The following is a 19,526-nucleotide window of genomic DNA, read 5'->3' as shown; positions in this document are numbered from 1 at the left end:
GAAATGCAGCGAACTACCAAGAAACAGGGAAGATTATCTGGTCCACACGTATACTTTGTAAATACTGCAACACCCACTGCTGAGATGAGGCTTGTCTGGTCCTTCTGAAACTTCCAGGAGACAGCCCAGTCTTTTTAGTGGGAACCACTTTGAACTGTCAAAGTGGTTATTTTCTGGTGGTGGTGAGCAATTTATCCAGAGAAACTCCTCACACATATCCTGTATCAATCAACCAATATATAATACAAATAAATCTAGGTCCATTTTTAAAAATAAAAAACTGAATTAATTTAATTCAATGGCCCAAGACAAAAGAAACACAAACTGCATATGTTACGCAGAAGTTGCCAGGAGACGCTTGAGAGTCCTTCCCCGGATGAGGACAGCAATCCACAATATCTTGAGGTGGGTCTCTTTTTCTTACAATAGTTTTCTTGGCTATCCACAAATAGCCATGCAGCCCCAAACAGAGTTGGCTATTAAAAGTCTTGGCGATGGACTGTCTCAGAAGCAGGAGCAGGCACTGCATGCTGGTCATGTAGATATCTGGTAGCAAGGTGAAGGTCACACCACTTTCCACACCTCCTCGAAGGCTGTGCAAAGCTTGGCACAGGTCAGCGCAGCAGAAAGCGGATAGTTACTGATCGACACAGTCTTCTCCGTGTACGCGACATTCACCTGTGTAGGTAGAAGACCCATTAGCAAAGCTTCCTCTGCGTCTGGTGTGTATACGACAGTCAAGCAAAGAGGAAGGACAATGAAGGGGAAGTAGAAAGTATGAAGGTTAAGGGAAACAGCAAGAAGCATGAGGGAAATAGAACAGAGCAAACATGGGATAACAGAAGTGAGCAACAGAGGAAGAAGGATCCAAGTTCAAAAGACACAGTAAAGGGAAGCAGTAAAGAAAAGAAGCAAAAGGAGGCATAAAGGAAGGAGAAGCATGGGCAAGTCACATGGTACAGCAAAGCTATCAAAGTCAACCAGAAGTCTTAAAATGCAGACATACAACCGAAAGGAGACCCAGCTTAAGAGCAGAAGGGAAAGAAAGCATAAAAGGACGGATGAGAGAGGAGGGCAGAAAAGGGATCAGAGGGGGGACTGATGCAGCAGCACCTGGAGAAATGGGGAAAAGTAGTAAAGGAAGAGACCAAGAGAAAAAGCAATCAGGACTGACTGAAAAAGGGAATATTGAGGGGAGGGGTGATGAGAGGTCAGAGAAACAGAGAAAGGAAGAGAGAAGAAAATGCCTTTCGCACCAGTTTTCCATCACTGGAAACTTAATTAAGTTTTTGAACCAGTAATACCTGCACACACATGCAGGTTCAAGAACACATCATAACAGAGAAAAAATAGAATTCTCCAAAAACAAATGAAATGACTATATGAAGTCAACAGTCTATGTAGTTTCTATAACGAACCAGTCATCTACTCAAATCTGGACCCAACTTATTTAGGATCATTTACTCGTCTCACCTGTTGAAATATACAACAATACATTTTAAACACATCCTTATGAAAGAGCACCTGGAAATACTTTATTAATCAATATTAACCCTCCATCTTGTCCCCCTCACAAACCATCACAGTGTGCAAAGCTATTAATTAATAACCTGTATGTCAATTGTAACTCCAAAATCCCATATAGACAAACTCACCATCATGCCCTCGAATGCATTTTGAACAAATATCAGTGTCTGCCTCTTCGACAATTGCAAAATCATGAGCCAAGGCACGAATGAAAACCTCGCAAAATAATACTGACACTTCCAACTCCCCCTTGGAACTCTAGTAAGTCAGTCTCCTCTGGAACTCCCCCATAGCCCTTCTGCCAACCAAACTTCTCTCTCCTCAGCTTGCCCCATTCTCTCCAGTTAACCAAGAGCCATTATACAATCTACCAGCACGCCTTTTCCTCACACCATGCACACGAAATGAACTCTACATCATAAGATACTCCAACAAGGAGATCTCATTCTTGCCAACACGGTTATCACTCTTTCTTCCCGGTCACAAAAGCAGACGCCTCTACCTCGAGATCACCAAATCCTTAACATATACCGCCTCTCTAGAAACTCCCATAAAAAAGGTGATCTCACTCTTCTCCACATTCACGTAACTGTACAACTGCAGGCAGCTACCTGCTGCCTACGTCAGCTTTTCCTACCACCACCTTTAAAGGCTCCCTGTTGGACTTCCTACTAAAACACAGCTGAATCCAAAACCTCAACAATGATATCACACAGACACACTGTCACTGATTGCAAGATGGACTAAGGTAAGTTTAAATTAGTCAAATGTTAAGTCCTGCCTGTGAACACCAATTCCTGAACTCTCATTAACACTAACAGCCTACCTACAAATTTGACTCTTTACCAGCGTATGACTAATTCTTAACACACTGAAAAGCCCACTAGAATGACAAATTCAATGCACTTATTAATCAACCCAATATTCTTCGAACAGCCACGTCAAACAAAATCACAACCGAAAGGAAGACTTACAGAAACACGAACAGGAACAAAGACTTGAAAGTTATCAGCGATTCCCAGATTCCCTATAAGTGACACTGAAAATCTATTTAACGAATATGATTTCAGGTCAAGACTCAATACTACACGGGTTACACACACATTTCAGTCTTCAGTATATCTAGAAAACAATTGCAGCCGAGGAGAAAGGCATCCATCAAGTTAACCTGCGTGAATTAAAATCTCTCACCACCTCTCTCAGCTGTTCCACTCAAGTCACACTGGAGAGCCTCTTGCGTATTTGCAACCAAGTAGTAAAAGGAAGGAGTGGGGCTTGGAGACATTACTTCCTCTGAGAATCCTGACCTGATCTTGCTGCCCAAAACTTGGCTTCACAAATCTTAACCGGTGATGGACATTCTAGCTCCACTGGAATAGCTCCTCATCCACATCAATGGAAAAGAGAAAATAAGCATTGGGGTACCAGTCACCCACAAAAAGAGCATTAACTGTAAAAGCCTGCAAACGAATGACCAATGTTCTAGCTTCTAATATCTTGATTACAGTAAAAATAAAAAATAAATGGACCTGGAGCAAATCCAACTTCAGATCATTTACCATCCGCCTGGAAACAGTAAGCTATTTGTATATCAGCTGACAGAGGTCATCGCTGAGTCTTCCATCTTTCTTGGAGAATACAACTATCACCTGGGTTAAAATTATATTTAAAAAAAACTACCACTTCTGTACTGAGGTTTTTTTCAGTAGTCAGTAACCTGCCCTAGCCCAGTTCAACCAACCTATCACTACATCATAATAAAGATAGGACCAGGATTATGGACTCATTGGCACGAATAGAACTTAGAAGTCAGAAAAGCCCAAGATCATCATGCTAGTCAAAGAACTTAATGGAAACTGGAATCTGGGGTTACAAGAGCAGACTTGGTAACAAATCCTAACTTAAGAGATGACAGCCAAAACACAAATAATCTTCAAAGTGAAATCTAAGCATATTAATAAATGATCGATCTGGCAAAAACAAAAAAACAACTGTTTGAGAAAGTGAAACAGGCCACTATTGATAAACCAGTTAGTTACCATAAGCAGCACCTACACTGAAACATACAAACAGTCCTCCAACTTTTTGTAGAGAAAGTGATAAAACCTGAACTCTCCCTTGTCCACCTCCGACACTAAAGAATTACTACACTTTTACCTTAAAAGCTGAATTTTTTTTTTTTTTTTTTTTTTTTTTAAATCTGACCCAACGTAAAGATTTCTCCTCAGAAGTGACTAGAATAATCACCAAATCTCACTCACTTCTCCAAACCTATTCTAACAACGCCCTTAAAGAATGCCAATATCTCTGCCACCCCTTGCTGGTCATACTGTATTGAAGTCTGCTCACTACTGCCAGGTAAAGTCCCCGACTGCTCAAAAGTAGATAAAGTTGCCCGTGTTAAAAAAAAAAAAAAAAAAAGTTTGCTGGCGTGGCAGATTTGAAAAGTTACCTAGGTAATCACATAATCATAATTATTTTGAACTTGTAGATAAAATACAATTTGGGGTCCGCCCTGGTGGCTGCAGAGAGTAACTCTAAAAATGGTAGACAGCAGTTTCCGCATCCTTGACCAAGATAAGTAATGCCTACTTGTCCTCCCCGACTTGTGTGCATCCTTCGACGTGGTGATTCATCCACACTTACAAAGACTGTAAGCAAAAGAATGGAACGGTCCTTACGTGGTTTTTGTCATACCTAGAAGATTAGAGCTAGTGAATTAAAATCTCTTGCCTCATCTCTACTCAGTGCATATGCATCAAGGTGTCCTGCCCACCCCATTCATAGATGTATTCTCTCTCCAACTCTTAACCTCTACATGGACCCATAAGTTACCACTGACCAACTGGAATATCTCATTTCAATTCCGAGGTCATCCAGCTTTGCATGAAAATATCATGTTCAGAAGATTTGAAAGGCTGTGCACTAATCAATAAATCAAAGTAGTCGCAAAGCAGTACAAACGTAAAGCATTTACCTATGTAATAAATGTAATTTTGAAAGGCGAGGAGCGAATGAAATTGATGGGCGTGAGATGGCTGTGGTTAAAGCCCACAGAGAATATTACAACATGTCGAAGAGCTCGACCTAAAAAGGGAGAATAAAAGCAGAGAAAATAGGGAGAATATAAAGGAGGGTGAGTATTTAGAGAAGATAAAAACTGAGAAAGAAAGGTCAGAGGAGTGGCCAGATGAGATGGCTTGGGGTAGAAATGAAGGAAAGGAAGGTGGGAAAAATAAATAAATAAAGAGGAACAGGAACTCCGAAAATGTTGCACGCAGTGACTCACCGCACCATGGGCGAAAGCTCCCACCACAAAAACCACGGGCTCCGCCTCTGGCACCAGATCTCGAATATTAACCACCTGCTGTGAGGAGAAGGATGTGCCGATTTTCAGGCAGCCCACGGGAAAGTGATCCGACACCGGGTTCTTGATCACCTGTGAGTGGAGATAGGATGCATCAAACTCTTTCTAATTGAGCAATGGAACCACAGGGCACCTTGCTACCCAACCAAACACAGATAACAGAGCCATGGGCGCAGAGAATGGCATGCATTAGAGCATGCAAACCGTGGAAGTCTACCAATGCCATCAACTGTTTTCAGAAGGAAGAGTGAACACAAGCACCACCTGTAAGAGATCATGGCACTCACATAATAACCAACCATCCAGGATTGATGCACATGCACAAGAGGTTTATCAAAAGGGGTCCTTAAAGGGGGCCTAGCAGCACTTACCTTTAGGAGCTTCTGTGGCCCATCTGCTGCTCGGACGCTTAGCTTGTGTAACAGCTGGACTGTATTGTGGAAAAGAGGAAAATCCACAAGTCACAAAAAATCGAAAAACCTCTCTTTCAGCCTCAAGAAGTAAAGATCACTGTGGATTCAATCCTTCCAGCTCACACTAACAATGTAAGAAATAAAGAATATTGCGAGCATTCCCATCTTTCAATTGCACTGAGGAACTCACTAGCCACACAAATGAACTCACATTAAAAAAGCAGAGGGTCACCCACTATCTCAAGGCCTAAGCCCTAGGCACTGACAAATACCACAGCTTGAGGGGCAACACCTCATCCAGCTAATACTTGCTCTTTGTCATCATCTCATTTCCTGATTCTACCTTGTCCTCGGTCCAAGCCCCTTGCAAATTATATCCGCACCTTTGAAAAGGTCATTTTTGCAGGTCCAAACAAGCCAAATGGAGGAAAGTCCATGTCCTTTCAAACATTATTTTTGTGTAGCATGCAACTATGTACTTTATGTGGTACCAAACAGTCTGCCCTGTTATTTATGGCATACTGGGAGGGGGCATTTAAAGGGTGTTTGGTTGACTTCTTCCAATATTCGTTAAGAGTTGAATCTCAAGGCTCTGTTCTACAAATGTTGCTAGTATCCACAAAGCCTGATGCGGAAAGCACCCAAGGGGAACTCGCTTATTTCCCAAGGTCATCAGTGCACACGGTTTTCTCAGACAGAGCAGAGATCTGCTGCTCCAACCTCCTGAGTGTACAGCATAATGTGAGAATGGTTTCCTTCTGCAGCATTACTGTTTTATGTCACCAGTAACTATATAGGGTGGATCTGGTACTGGTGGTCAGTCTAAGTTCACTGTCTGAGACTGTGGGTGAGAGTGAACTAATGGAACTCATGGAAGAAATTAAACATCTCCAGACCTTGACCCACCTGCTATAATGGCTTAGGGCAACATTCAAGGAGAACTCAAGAACCATGGAATGCAGGGGAAGGAAGTTATACAAACTCTGGACATTGGCTGAAGTTTAGTGGTGTGATGCAAGTGTAGCTAATCTTCATAGTTGTACACAACAGGCAGAATGATGGCCGGTCAGGAAATAGAGTCCCTTCTAAATGGCATAGTAAAGGGAGGTTAATTTTGTCCCAAAAATCTAAGCATCGTGACTAAATGTGATCTCCTTAAAACAGGGTGTCCTCAATGATGTATGGTGCATTCTGGAAAGGGCCTGTATAGAGGGTCAAGGTGACATGCAAGGGTGTGGATGGAGGGCCAAATAAATGTAAATGAGGAGTATGACCGTATTATAGAAAGAACATCTTCGGCAATTGTATCCTTTTTAATCTTCCCTCATGTCAGTTTTCAATCTGAAGTATTCTTAGTTCACATCATTAGAGTATGAAATAAAGAGAATTGCAGGGAAATTTCCACTCCTATCTTGTTGTATTCCCTGCATCCTAACTTCAATCGCCTTTTTTTCACCAAGTAAGATGTAAAAATACCCATGAGTCCGCAGAATCTGTCAAAGGTGCGGGGGATGCGGGTTTGTGGATTAACTTCGATCAGAACATTCCTCTGAGTGTGGATATATACTTGCAGCAGGCCTGCGCGGTTAAGGGGGCTGTCCATAAGCATCAGAAGGCTCTGCATGGGAAGGAAAGGATATCTTTTTAACTCAATGTAGCGCCACAAATATAAAGGAGAAATCAATGAAGTATAGAGGTTCAGTACATGTTTCCAAAGCTTATGGTGGATTCTGAGATTCTTTGACTCTACCTGATGTGCAATATCCGGCCTCACTTGTCCCGGGTCACGGCCGTTCTTTATCAGCATGGACTTATGTTTGTCACAGTTCAGAAGCTCATAAGTCTTACCAACCTACAGAGAATCCGAGCAGAAAAAGCACATGCTTTGAGACACAAGGTATATTACTCTGCAGAGACTCTTCTCACTTCATCCACTGTTCCTGTGAGCAGTGATCATGCCACCTGCGGTTACAGTAAAGAAAGTGAACTTAAAGATATGGTTACAAAATAGGGTATCTTCACAGCAGAGGAGTGACATGAAATTTGGTACCTGGATCTGCAGCCTGTATTAAAAAAAAAAAAAAAAACACAAGAAAAAAATAGAAAAAAAGAAAAAAGAAATCCCCCAGATTTCCCCCCTAATGCACCTATATGATTATCGAACAAAATTAACTTCTAAGCAAAAATCACTTCCTGTGTAGCATGGTGGTTTGACATGTTACAGTTTCCATGTTGGCGAATCAAAGCTCTTCTTGGGTTGTCAACAAACCAACTCATCCACATCAATCTTAACCACTCACCTACTACAATGGTTCCAGAACAATACAGAAGATAGCTTGGACGATAGCATATGCATCAATCCAATATCGAATTACACGTGAATTTATTCCAGACTCAAAGTACAAAAATGTTTTGATGATAATGATTAACAAATACTGATTGTCTTTCCATATACATATTATAACAACATTGGCAAAGCCAAAAGGTCTCGCCTATCTTGAAGCTATTGGCTTTGTCAATGTTTTGTATTCATGCTGGACGGCTGGTCTGCATCAAGACTGAAAGCAAAAAAAAAAAAGCACTATGGTGTGGTCAATACCTGCCATGTCATAGCGCTTTTTTTTTGTTTTGTTTGAAAACATGCTGCACAGCAGCTACGATGCTGCATAACATGGCTTGAAATTTTTTTGAAAAAGCCACATAGTTGAGCTATTTGGCTTTGTTGTTTTTTTTTTTTCGCACACACCCATAGCATAAAACAGATTTAAAAAAGCACACAGTGAAAATAGAAAGCTAACACCCTAAACCAGTGGTTCCCCATCTTTTGACTTCTGTGGACCCACACTTTATCATTACTGGAACCATGGAACCATCCCTGAATTTTTATTGCAATCAACCTCCCCCCACCCCTCCCCAAGGCATTCCTGATAGCTGGAGTCCTAATCTGTTATTATTTAATTTTTTAAGTAGTTGCGGACCCCCTAAGGAGGCTTCATGGACCCCCAGGGGTCCCTGGACCACAGGTTGGCGACCACTGACCTAAACGACACACACTGATATTTAATTCTTCTCTTGCAGAACACAGCACTAGCAGTGCTTAGATTTGTAAATAAAAATGTGCAGGTGCCAAACGCTTTTCTTTGAAACTTGCGACTGCTGCAATTAAATGTGCGAGCACAGAATGCTGAGGCAGCGTAATCCTCAAGCAATCTCGGGCCTATCTGATCCATTTAAAGCCATTCCTTGCCCCTTCAGTGCACACTTGCAGCTTCCTGCTTTCTCCCTTTGTTACACTTTTTCATTTTTCTCTTCCTCCGTCTTTCCCATATGTGTCGTTTGCTCGCAGTAAATGACTGAGGCAGAAAAAGAAGGTCCGAACCTCAAATTAAGCACAGAGCACTAGTCCTTATTTATCCAAAAACTCAAATCAAAATGACTCAACATGTACTTGGCGATTCCTTATTCCATGAAGCACTGAATATGTCATGTACTTATCAAATGGTCCCCATGAACTTGCCTGTGCCAATCACCACAGCAACATTATACACAAAGCTCACTAGGTGTTCTATGCAAGAGAAACAAGAGGACATATTCCATTGTTTCAGAACAGTGAAAAAACCCTCAGTTTACTCAAGGTAGGTCATTATCAAGGAATGGAGGGGACTTCTCAATATCTCAGTAACGGAAAAGCTGGGCTACTCCCTAAACCTATGGGGACTTGGGGGCACATGCAGGTCTTCTGATCCTCCACCTAAACTCAGCTGTGGGGGAGTGAGTGATCTGCTACTTGGAGGTCTCTCTGAAGCCTGTGATGCACAGGGTGGTTGCTGTGTTTCTTTTAGTCAAGAGAACATGCTGTCGGTCTAGGATGGCGTAAGCTGCAAACCTTATGCGATTGTTCTTGTGCTGGGCCCAGAGCTAGAGTATTAAGAATTAAATAATGAGTCCACTGCATCATATGGGCTGAGAGTTGCCATCTTCAACTAATCAGTCTAGTATAGATTGGACTATTCGATACATATCACAAGAACTGGTATTCACTTCCATCAGCGAACGTCTCACATACAGTGGACTTATTATCTCATTGTTAAATGGAATGTCATATGAATGGACACTATCTTCTTCATGCGTTTGGTGCATGAGAACACATTTTCATTTTTTTGATCTTTCTTTCATTAACTGTATATCCTGTACTCAATATTGATTTGTTGTTCTTTCTCTCCATACGGCATTGTCAGTGACATTAAAACTTTCAATGATAGTAATATATTGGTGAAACCCATATTTGTTTATATGCTTTGATGTTTTCTTTTATATACTCTGTTCTGAATTACATCTCCACATATTATTCTATTAGGCACTATATTAAGTACAGTTTTTTTGCATATGTCTTTGATTGCTTCACTATTATTTAACTATTTACGGTAAACTGGTATCTCGGGCTCACACATGGTGGCAACACATGTGTTAATAGTGTTGTTGAGCACCTCACTTTGACTTTTGTGCCATGGAACTGCTTGGATTTGCGGCTAGCCTGTAGTCACTGTTGCCATGTTGTTCTTTGACCATCCAAATACACAAGTTCAATAGTACCATATCTGTTTCCTAATTATACTAGGAACCCGGTATCTAGTAAAGTCAATGTTACAACTGAACCTAATCTGTATACGACTGGACGTTATACATATGCTACACCATGTAGGGTAGAGTGGGAGGCTGGCTCAAATACTCACTCCAACCAGGGTCCTCGCAGAGGTTCCTATTCTCACTAGTCTGGAGATTCTTGTCAATACAGGAAAACCTTGTTCTGTGGGTCTTTCAAAACTGCAGTATTGCAGGGCCTCTGTGTCGAGTCGTTTCTCGCCTGTACTCAAAGTGAAGAGACTCCACTGGAAAACTGGCACTGTGTGGTTGTAAACCCAGGTGGTTCAATGCAGCCTCTCAAGAGGTAAATCAGTGCTTAATGATGTGCAGGGCACCATCAGCTCTGCAACTCCTTCTCCCCGTTACCAAACACTGGCTCTCCAGGGCACGTCTGCACAGCACGTGTTCAAAGTGTGCAGGACTCCGAGATAGACATCCAGATCAGGCTGAGCAACACCTTCACCAGTGCCTGTTTGTCACACATTCTCTTAGGCCAGGAGCAGTTCTCCTCAGATTAATCTGTAGAATTTGCCTAAAGGGCAATTCTCCACTTGCCATCAGAAAAGGGCGTAGTTAGTTACTCCACCAATGCAAGGGTGTTTTTTCCGGAGAAGGTGCTTCGATACACAGGAAAGGTCTCAGGCCCAGTTAAAGTAGATCACGAGAACACAGATTTAGCGTTCTAGCCTAGTGAAAGTAAACACAAAATTACCTACTAGAGGAAAAAAACACACACACACGTTTATTAGGAGACTTCATGTAAAACTGAACCAATGCTTGAAAAGAAGCAGAGGAGAGAGCAAGCAAAAGAATTATTATATCAATGACAGGTAGCAGAAAAATACACAACTTATCTACTCTGAGTTCAAACGTAACAGAGAGGTAAGACAGAATATGCAGAGCTTTCAGTGTGGAATTTGTAGATGGCGGACTCCAATCCCTGTGGGATAGTTCAATGGTTAGAAATCCATAAACAGCCTGCAAGTCACTGGTTTAAAACATCAGAAAGCCATGGAAATGTCTCTTTTAGAAGATCCTTGCGTTTCAGGCAGCTCAGTGAGCTAATGAACATGTCAGGGCGTTTAAAGTAATGGACAGAGGCTCCAATCATCTCAGATCAGTGAGTTAAAACAACTGGTGCAGTACTCTGTAATTTCAAATTATAGTGAAGTAGTTCCCACTCAATCGTGCACTGACAAGATGTATTTATTATCGGCAGGATCCCTGGGCTTAACAGAGGAAACTTGAAAAATAGATAAGTTACCCTTAGAATCAACTACTGTGGCACTCGTACCACCTCAAAGACGCCTTCCTCTGGAGGTGTTTGCCAGACCAGCAAAGGTGACCTTTTTTCACACCAGGAATATTCACACACTGCAAAAAGTTGCTCCAAAGACTCCGCAAGACATACAGAATACAGGGGTATGGAATTCCTATCTCACAATGCCCAGAACATAAGGTCTGGTATTAAGTTTTCATATTTATTTTGTCAACTGGACAAGCAGAAAACCCCTACAGGACAAACCCTGTATCTGACAGCTTGCAGCAGCACAGCATGAATATGCGAAAGAGGACTGACAGCCCTAAGGCAAGGTCTGTACCCACATGAAGTATTTAAAACTAGCATAAGTGGTTTACTAATGCAAAGCCTTTACTATCAGAGTGAGTGCTCTCAGGAAATGAGGTAAGCTCAGTTTACATTACTGACAATCGTTCCAGTACAACAAGATGCATATGTTTGCAAAGGATAACAATTTGATGCAATTTATAATGCTCTCAGGATACCCCCTCATTGTATGCAAAATATTAAAGCAAGTCTGGGTATTGTTTGCTTTCAAAATAAAATGCGCAACTTGGAGAAATGTTTTTTTGCTAAACTGATCTGCTACAATAATATTCCATTTATCTGACACAGTATTTAGTAAAATGCCAAAATTTAAAATAAAAAAACAATATATATATATATATAAATAAAATGGTGAAACAGAGTAAAAGCATCAGTAGCAGCATGAAAATAAATTGGGTACATGCCCTTGCATTAGTGTAGATTTATGACTTTCAGGAATTCACAAGAGTTTACAGGATAAACCTGCAATCCGTACTCATAGCAAACTTTTGTGAATCACACTTTCTCATGAGCAAAATTTACAACTATATTTGCTAATCTGATAATCTCTGCAACTGCAAATTCACTTTCCCAGAATCCCTTTTTTTATTGGCACCTTGGAAAGTGGTTTACTACTGCATTCGTCAAGAATACTTTTCTAAATGTTTCCAGTGTGGGAAGAGATTGGAGAGGAGTTGGCAAATACTCAAGCAGCTTAGCTTGTGGCTTCGCACAGACTCGAAGGGCTACTTAATACAGCAACTATTTACTTTCCACCAATTCCAGTCACTGTATGTAGATTTGTGAAAGGGTTAATAAAATGTCCAGCTCTCTAGGCATCTTGAAAGTTACCTTAGAAAGGAAGGCCTGACTATGTTTGAATCAACCTTCATTCGCCATTATTTTTAAGAAGACTGGTTACATAAGACTCACAATTTGCCAATGCGTCTAGCTGAGGTGATGGCTACCAAAAAAGTACTTTAGATCAACACAGATCAGCGGTTCAAACGACACAGCAGATCAAATGACACTCTAATGAGTACACAACTACTACTAGTAGAGCCAGCAGATGAATAGCTGGTCTAGAAATAGATCTAGACAAAGCAAAACGTTTTAGTAGTCTAACTACCAAATCAAAGTATTTGCCAAAGTCTCCCTTTGCCTACCTTAATGCTCTAATGGCTGCCCAATAATGCATCAAGGTAAACACCAACAATTGTTTCTTGAACCCATCCAGTAGGAATTAAAATACTGACGGTATCTCACACCCTGACAAAGACTATGGGGAACACCATTCCTTGAAATGTCTCCAGTGCTCCCAGTAGGACTTCAAAGTAGAGGGGCGCCTAGAACCTCAAGTGATTTCTGATAAATGTTCTTGTGCAGCTCTCTTTTGGAGACCACCCATCTCACCTTCTAACCCGACAAAGCCTCTGCAGAGGCAAGAAACTCACATTTTTTAGATAATTTGGAGGGGGTAGGTGTCAGAGGAATCCTCCAGTGGGGCAGACGTTTTAAGGTTTTTAAGAAGGGAATTCAGCAGGAGCAAGGCCTAAAGGCACAAATCCTATAATCTATGCTGAAACTAATGAGAAATAGGAGGGAATGCATAAAGGAGCCGAGGAGGATAAGGGGAAGCCAGTGAATCTACCCCAAGAGCTGCGTGCCTTATGATGCAAATAAACATGTGAGAGGCTCCCCGAATCCTTGGCATTTTGGGGTAAACATCTGAGGAGTCAGAAACAATTTGGGATGATGTAAACAATATGCACAGATTGTCTGCAATTACATTCGCTAACCCTCTGATGTGCAATGCCTTCAGGGAAAAGGGATAATTCTCTGCCCATCCCCTAATCCTTAGTTCCAATAGGTTGAGATTCAGATCCTGTTTATAAACGACACCGCTGATGTGTTGCCTTTCCAAATGATATGATGATGGACAGTGTCTTCCGTGAACTGTGTCAAGGTCTCCAAAAATCACGGATAATCTTCTCTAGTTTTAAGACCTCAGACTCTACTTCAACGACCATCTCCCCAGAGCAAGCGTGGAATGCAAAGGACACTGCGTGTTCCTGTACAGTGAGCCACAACCTTGTTGGGTCTTTTGCCTGGGTTAACAAACAGTTAAACGCTACCCTTAATCTTACTGCTCATCCTCTGGAAGGAGCACCCTACCCATATCCGCCCTGAGCTGTGCTTGAATGAACAGACTGTCCTGAGATAGGTCTAGCTTGCATTCCACCAGACTGATAAATAGACTGGCACTGAAGGCAATCCTTTATTACATGTTATCCCTACAGCACTCCCTCCTTCAACTGGGCATAGAGGGGCCAATTATTCAAGTTCTGAAAGATAGTCCAACCCTGCAGATGTAGAAGTGCCACCGAGGGATTCATCAACTTGGTAAATACCCTGGGCCAGACTTCATCGCAAATGGCAATATCTGAACTAATAGTGCTTTCTTAAAGCAAAAAACCTGAGTTCTCTCGAATGCCTGCTTGCTTGCAATAGGAAACGTGAAAATAGGCGTCCATTAGGTCCACTGTTATCATAAAGTAATTGCTGAGAATTAAAGGGATAGAGTTGTAATGAAGAGAGTCCTTCAATCAATAATCATCATCAAAAAGGCATTATTCAGTACTGCTCTTCGGCGTGTGATGTTCCTCACACCAGCCAGTGGCAACTGCCAGTCCTGCTGGGTTCGGAGGGAAGCACCATGACAGAAGAATCACAGCAAAAGATCGTAATTACTACTACCAGAGTAAAGAATAAACACCGGGCGATCACAACATAAATCCTCTGAATGGAAGTCTCTTTTTCCACTGGTTCACTCCTCCCAAATCTATTATCAGTCTGATATGATCGGTTTGTAAAACAGGAAAATTATATTACTCTCCCCTAACCCCCTCTTTCCTTGGAACTGGGACGAGGGCGCTTTTGGCCCTTAGACTGAAGAGTTACTCTCAGTGGCTCCTTCCTGAGCAGATCTAAAGGCTCTGGCGTAGGAATGATTCCAGTTCCCAAAAACTCTATTTGGTATCCGCCCTTTACTACCCGATGAACCCACACATCTGAAGTAGAATTTTGCCATAAAGATTTCAAACACATTATCCTTCCTCCCAAAGGCTGAAGCAAGCTCTACTGAGCATAGTCAGGAAAGCTGGTTTCTTGATAAGAACACAGTCTTCCCTGCCTGATTGCCTTGGTGTTTGCTCCCTTTGCCTCTTAGCAAATGAAATGTTTCTGACCTGTCTTTCTTGAAGGCTGGCGAAAGAAGATTTTGAAAAGGAACAAAATCCAGAACTAGAGTCCTCAACATCCGACAAAAAGACAAGGAATGTTGTTTTCTCTTTGACGATCCCGTGTGCCATAAAGGCTAGGTACAGTTAGCAGCACCTCGGATATTGTACCTGCCCATCAAGAGATGCAGGTTCTAACACTGCTGCACTTTGCCCACCCCTGAACTGAAACCGTACTGACAGGGGGTTGGGATGTTATTTTGTTTGGACCAATCTTTAAGGTGCGAGTACGTGACCCTGCCTATGATCTTCACAGAGCTGTCAATTAAAGAAATGGGTCTATAGCACTTGGGGTGTTTCGGTATCCCTTCTCAAAAACCAGGGCGACCCCCGATAATGCCCAAGAGCTGGGTAACCTAATGCTCAGGAAGATGTTGAATACATTGGTAAGCAAGTGACCGCCCCACGATCTCAGGTTTACAACTGATCATATCAATCGCCATACAGTCATGCCCTGGGGCCTTACCCCTGGACTTTAATAGCCAATGTGACTTCAGCTAATATGAGTGAAAGACAGGAAGATCCCTCCCGCCTACTCTTTAGTAGATGAGTTAGGCACATTTACTCAGTAGGTGGTAGATGGACTGGAAATGGGTAATCTACTAACTGCTGGGAATACTACAGTGCAGTGTGTTTAGCAGGGCAACCCTCTGTCGAAATCTACTGAATGTGTCAAAGAATATTTTACTGTTCTTATTAACCGCTGAGTCCTCCAGCAATACAGAAATGCTGAGAGTAGGAGGGTTCCTATAGCATCAAGGTTGATGGTGGGTTTACCCCTCACTTCCTGTCTTTCTCTCCTGGCTGAGGTAGGCGCCACCTCAAAAGTAATGACTGGGAAAAGGACATGGGAAGCCGACATAGGATGTAAGCGAAACTGGGTTTGGGGCGAAGTCCCATTCATAGTAACAATGTAACTCATGACTCCTTGACTGCTCTCCTAATCTGACACGTTTCAGACTCTTTAATTATGTTACAGGCGCTAACCTGGCAGCAACCCTGCAGATCCGCTAACGGACATCCATCTGTTTGTTGGGAAGTAACATTGTCCCCAATTAGGCTTCATATTGATCACAGTAGAAATATTCTTAACAAATACAAATGCCTTTTTCTTCAAATCTGTAATACTGATTTCACTGTTTGAAACGGATACCATAAACGGCTCCCAACAACTTGCAACGTTTAACTCCATCCATTTGGAAAGGACGTGACAGTCCTTCAAAACGATAAAGTGCAAGATTTTTTTTTTTTTTTTTAAAGAGAGACACGTAACACAGATCACTCAATCAATTTCCTACGCAATATATTCCAGACTTATTTACGGCCTGAATGCAAGCAAATACACATTACAAATTTTAAGGAGCACCTTTGGAAGTGGATCGGGGTATTTTCAGAGTGAACAGAAAGTGCACTGTGTGGATTGGGGTTCAATATCATTTCATAACAAACCAAAGGCACTACTCTGTAACACTACCTATACTGAGGGAGGCTACGCAAACTGTACGAACGAACACTTAGAGGCCGTTAACACGTAACTTCCGGTCAAGTCGTTCCCAGACTGGTTCCACTGCCAGTCATGTAAAGCAGGGGGCTGGCTCTCAGGGGAACGGCTTGATCCAACGCTGCATTACCTTAACGCTCTCCAGGCTAGCCCCCTCCAGCACCACCAGCAGCCTGCGGCGAGAGACTCCCGCTCCCCCGGGTAGACGACGTAGTTTCCATGGTTCTACACCCCGCTCTTCTTCATCTCCATCTTCCTCGCCCTGATCCCGGCGGCGACGTTTTCCAGTATTTGGTTCACGTGCCTGATAACCGGGAGCCGCCATCTTAGGAAAGGACACCGTGGTCACTGAACGACCGTAGTGGAACTTCAAACACCCCCTTTCCGGTCCTGGCCACGCCTCTCTCGGACCTCCCACGCCGCCATCTTGAAAGTAGTCCAGGCCCTACTTCCGGAGTTGCTATTTATACAGGAGGGAGCAGAAGAGATTATTTCTGCTTCCTAATGCACAGCGGGCAATCGTCAAGGACGTACTTTTGTGGCTATGTTTACAGAAAGTACGTTCAGATATAGCTTTCAGTTCAGGAAAAGCTTCTGGAGTGACAGAAGTAACAACACGGCCGGTATGGACAACTTCCGGGGGACTGCGGTACATTTCCGCTGCCACTGTGAAAATATTCCGACACTTCCTGGGGTGTAAGAAAGTGACTTCCTGTGTCCTTCCCCCGCATGTGAGTCCGGACGGAGGGCAGAAGACGGTGGAAGGTAACGTCTTCGTTATATAGGCAGGCGCTTTAGTACGTGTAGGCTATTTTTAATTTTAACTTTAATTTTAAAAAAATAAATAAATAATTGGCGCAACGCAACCTGAAGCCATGACAATGTCTGATTTATTTTTTTTCCCCGTTGGACAATAACGTTGACAATAACGTTTGTCAGTGTGTAGTAATGACAAAACCAGTGAACTTTTCACAACCAAAACAACGGTTGTGGCTTTCTGGTTGTGCAGGTAAGGGGGAGCGGGGCGACAGACGCACTGTCTCCGCCAAAGTAATTTTTGTACATTTTAAGAAATTAATTTATAATGCACTCTTTACCCCTTGACGAGCAGTTAACCCTTTTTCTGCGAAGCTGTTCCCCTGTGCTAAGCATGTTTTGGCTATTTGGGGTAGTTTGCGTTTAGGATCCATAACATTTTTCCCCCCATAAGATATCGACAAATTTGTGTCCTTTTTTCCTCAAAATCATGTAATGCCCAGGGTTTATGGATTCCCCGGGTGGGCGCTGAGACATTAGCTAAAATACAATCAATATTTTTTTGTTGAGGTGGGGGGAGGGGAAAGTGCTGCAGTAGAGGGCAACAACAAAGGGTTTTCAGTGCTAAAATCACAATCTTCCCGACTTTAAGGAATGGACAGACTAGGATCAGAAAATCACATTTTATACACAGTTTTGGTATTTTACTGGGACATACCCAATTTTTCCTGATATTGTTTTTGTGTGCTTTCAACCTCCTTCCAGTTAGTGACATAAATGGATGTGAAACCAGTGGTGGGTCCCGGAAAGCTATTCATTTCTGAAAAGTAAACACAATTTTAAATTTAACAAGCAGTAATTTGTGTAGATCCTTCAATGTTTTCACATGGAAAGTAATACTTGAAATAACATATTGAAATTGTGCTGAAAAACAGCCTTTTGTGACTACATTTTCATCTTTTTACCTTTTCTCAGTATGTCTGATTTTCGAAAGCAATATACTGTTACGCCCGCTAGTCCCTTCTGGTTGCAGGGATAAATAGGGTTTATAGGTTTCTCAAGCTACCCAAATCCAATAACTAATCTGTACCTTGCAGTAGTTTTTCATTGTGTATCGGGTATACAGCAATATATTTCAACAAATGTACCTAGCTATGGATTTTAGGCTCTAGCTCAGCCATCACCTAGAGAAACCTAGCAAACCTGTACATTTTTTAAAACTAGACACCTAAGTGAATCCAGGATGGGGTGACTTGTATGGCTCTTACCGGGTTCTGGTACCCATAATCCCCTGCAAACCTCAAAATTTTGTCTAAAAAACATATTTTTCTCACATTTCTGTGATGGAAATTTCTGGAACCTGAGGGGAGCCACAGACTTCCTTCCAACTAGCATTCCTCCCAAGTCTCCTGATAAAAATGGTACCTCACTTGTGTGGATAGGCCTAGTGCCCGGAGTTGGAAGACTGTTACCTGCTTCAGTTACGATGGGGCATAGTTATACGCATGGTGGTAGACAGCCCCACCACTTTTTTTTTCCTTCTTTTTTTTTTATTATATATAAATTCCCCGGTGTCTAGAGGGCCCCTGTTTATCTGGGGTAGCGATATGGCCATAAAGCCACCTTTTGTTATGATTCTTCCCTAGGTCTTGTGGGCTTTCTGCCCTCCCCTGGTGGGTGGTTGGGGGACAGGCAGAAGAAGAACTGTTTACATGTTTGGGGCGGATGGGGGCATTGGCTAGCCCATTTTGGGCAGATCCCCCACTCCAAAGCTTGCCTAGTGGACTTTCTGACCCCTCCCTGGGGTGGATGTGGGGCTATTGGCCCCAGGGTGGCCAGAAATACTCTTTACATATTTAGGGTGGGTAGAGGGCATTGGTAATCCCATTTTCTGCAGCCCACCCACCCCAAAGTTTGGGAGGGGAACAATTATCCCTACTGCCTAGTGGCCACCCCCCACATGCCTCGCCAAGACCATCAGTTTACTCAACACATCTGTAAGTAGAGGGTGCTGAAATAGCTACTGTGCTAGCCACCGCACCAATTTGTACATATACATTAAGAGCCCAAACCTTCTGTTTGCAAAGTGTAGGGTAGCTCTTTAAAACCTACTCTCGAGCGGCCCAAGCTTGGTACAGGGTATGTACAATGCACAAGGGATGGTTACATAGGTGCCTTTTTTTTTAGGAAATATCTTAAGTTAATGATCTTTCCCTTCATTCCGCATTAATGGTTGTTTCCATTACTCACTAAAAATGAACTGTTTGGAGCTGTTTGAGAACATATCACCAGTGCATGGGTAAATTTATACTCTGCTATCTAATCCAATTTTATGTTGTTTCTACGGCACAGCTGAGCTTCCACAGTTAAAAAAGATGCCTAGTTCTAACTTCCCAGGTGCATTTGGTGCATT

At 42.4% G+C, this 19,526-nt stretch overlaps 2 protein-coding genes across 3 annotated transcripts in view; one reads left to right on the top strand and one right to left on the bottom strand.

Annotated features, from left to right (window-relative positions):
- Positions 1-263: 263 nt before the first annotated feature.
- EMG1 (EMG1 N1-specific pseudouridine methyltransferase) lies at positions 264-16,792 on the bottom strand. The gene is made up of 6 exons (XM_069243019.1): positions 16,488-16,792; positions 7,058-7,159; positions 6,784-6,925; positions 5,266-5,324; positions 4,817-4,966; positions 264-678 (listed from the first exon to the last, which is right to left on the bottom strand). Exons 1-6 carry the CDS (start codon positions 16,680-16,682, stop codon positions 565-567), a joined length of 762 nt encoding a protein of 253 aa, XP_069099120.1. The 5' UTR covers positions 16,683-16,792; the 3' UTR covers positions 264-564.
- A 181-nt stretch (positions 16,793-16,973) lies between these two features.
- The window catches only part of PHB2 (prohibitin 2), a 29,444-nt gene continuing 26,891 nt past the window's right edge, over positions 16,974-19,526 (top strand). The window contains exon 1 of one of the 2 annotated variants that reach the window (XM_069243017.1): positions 16,974-17,122. The gene's annotated coding sequence lies outside the window, so the exon portion shown is untranslated. Of the gene's footprint in view, positions 17,155-19,526 lie in introns of both variants that reach the window. The other variant, XM_069243018.1, reaches the window with a different exon arrangement.

This window comes from Pleurodeles waltl, chromosome 7 (genome assembly GCF_031143425.1).
Source record: "Pleurodeles waltl isolate 20211129_DDA chromosome 7, aPleWal1.hap1.20221129, whole genome shotgun sequence".
Classification (NCBI taxonomy): domain Eukaryota; kingdom Metazoa; phylum Chordata; class Amphibia; order Caudata; family Salamandridae; genus Pleurodeles; species Pleurodeles waltl.
This window is presented reverse-complemented; position numbering and strand designations above follow the sequence as displayed.

Excerpts from the sequence above, each read along its gene's own strand:
- EMG1 (XM_069243019.1), bottom strand. The coding sequence starts at position 16,682 with ATGGCGGCTCCCGGTTATCAGGCACGTGAACCAAATACTGGAAAACGT. Across the intron at positions 6,926-7,057 it reads GGCCGGATATTGCACATCAG|AGCCTTCTGATGCTTATGGA; the intron begins GTAGAGTCAAAG and ends CTTCCCATGCAG. Across the intron at positions 5,325-6,783 it reads CAGATTCTGCGGACTCATGG|TCCAGCTGTTACACAAGCTA; the intron begins GTATTTTTACAT and ends TCCACAATACAG.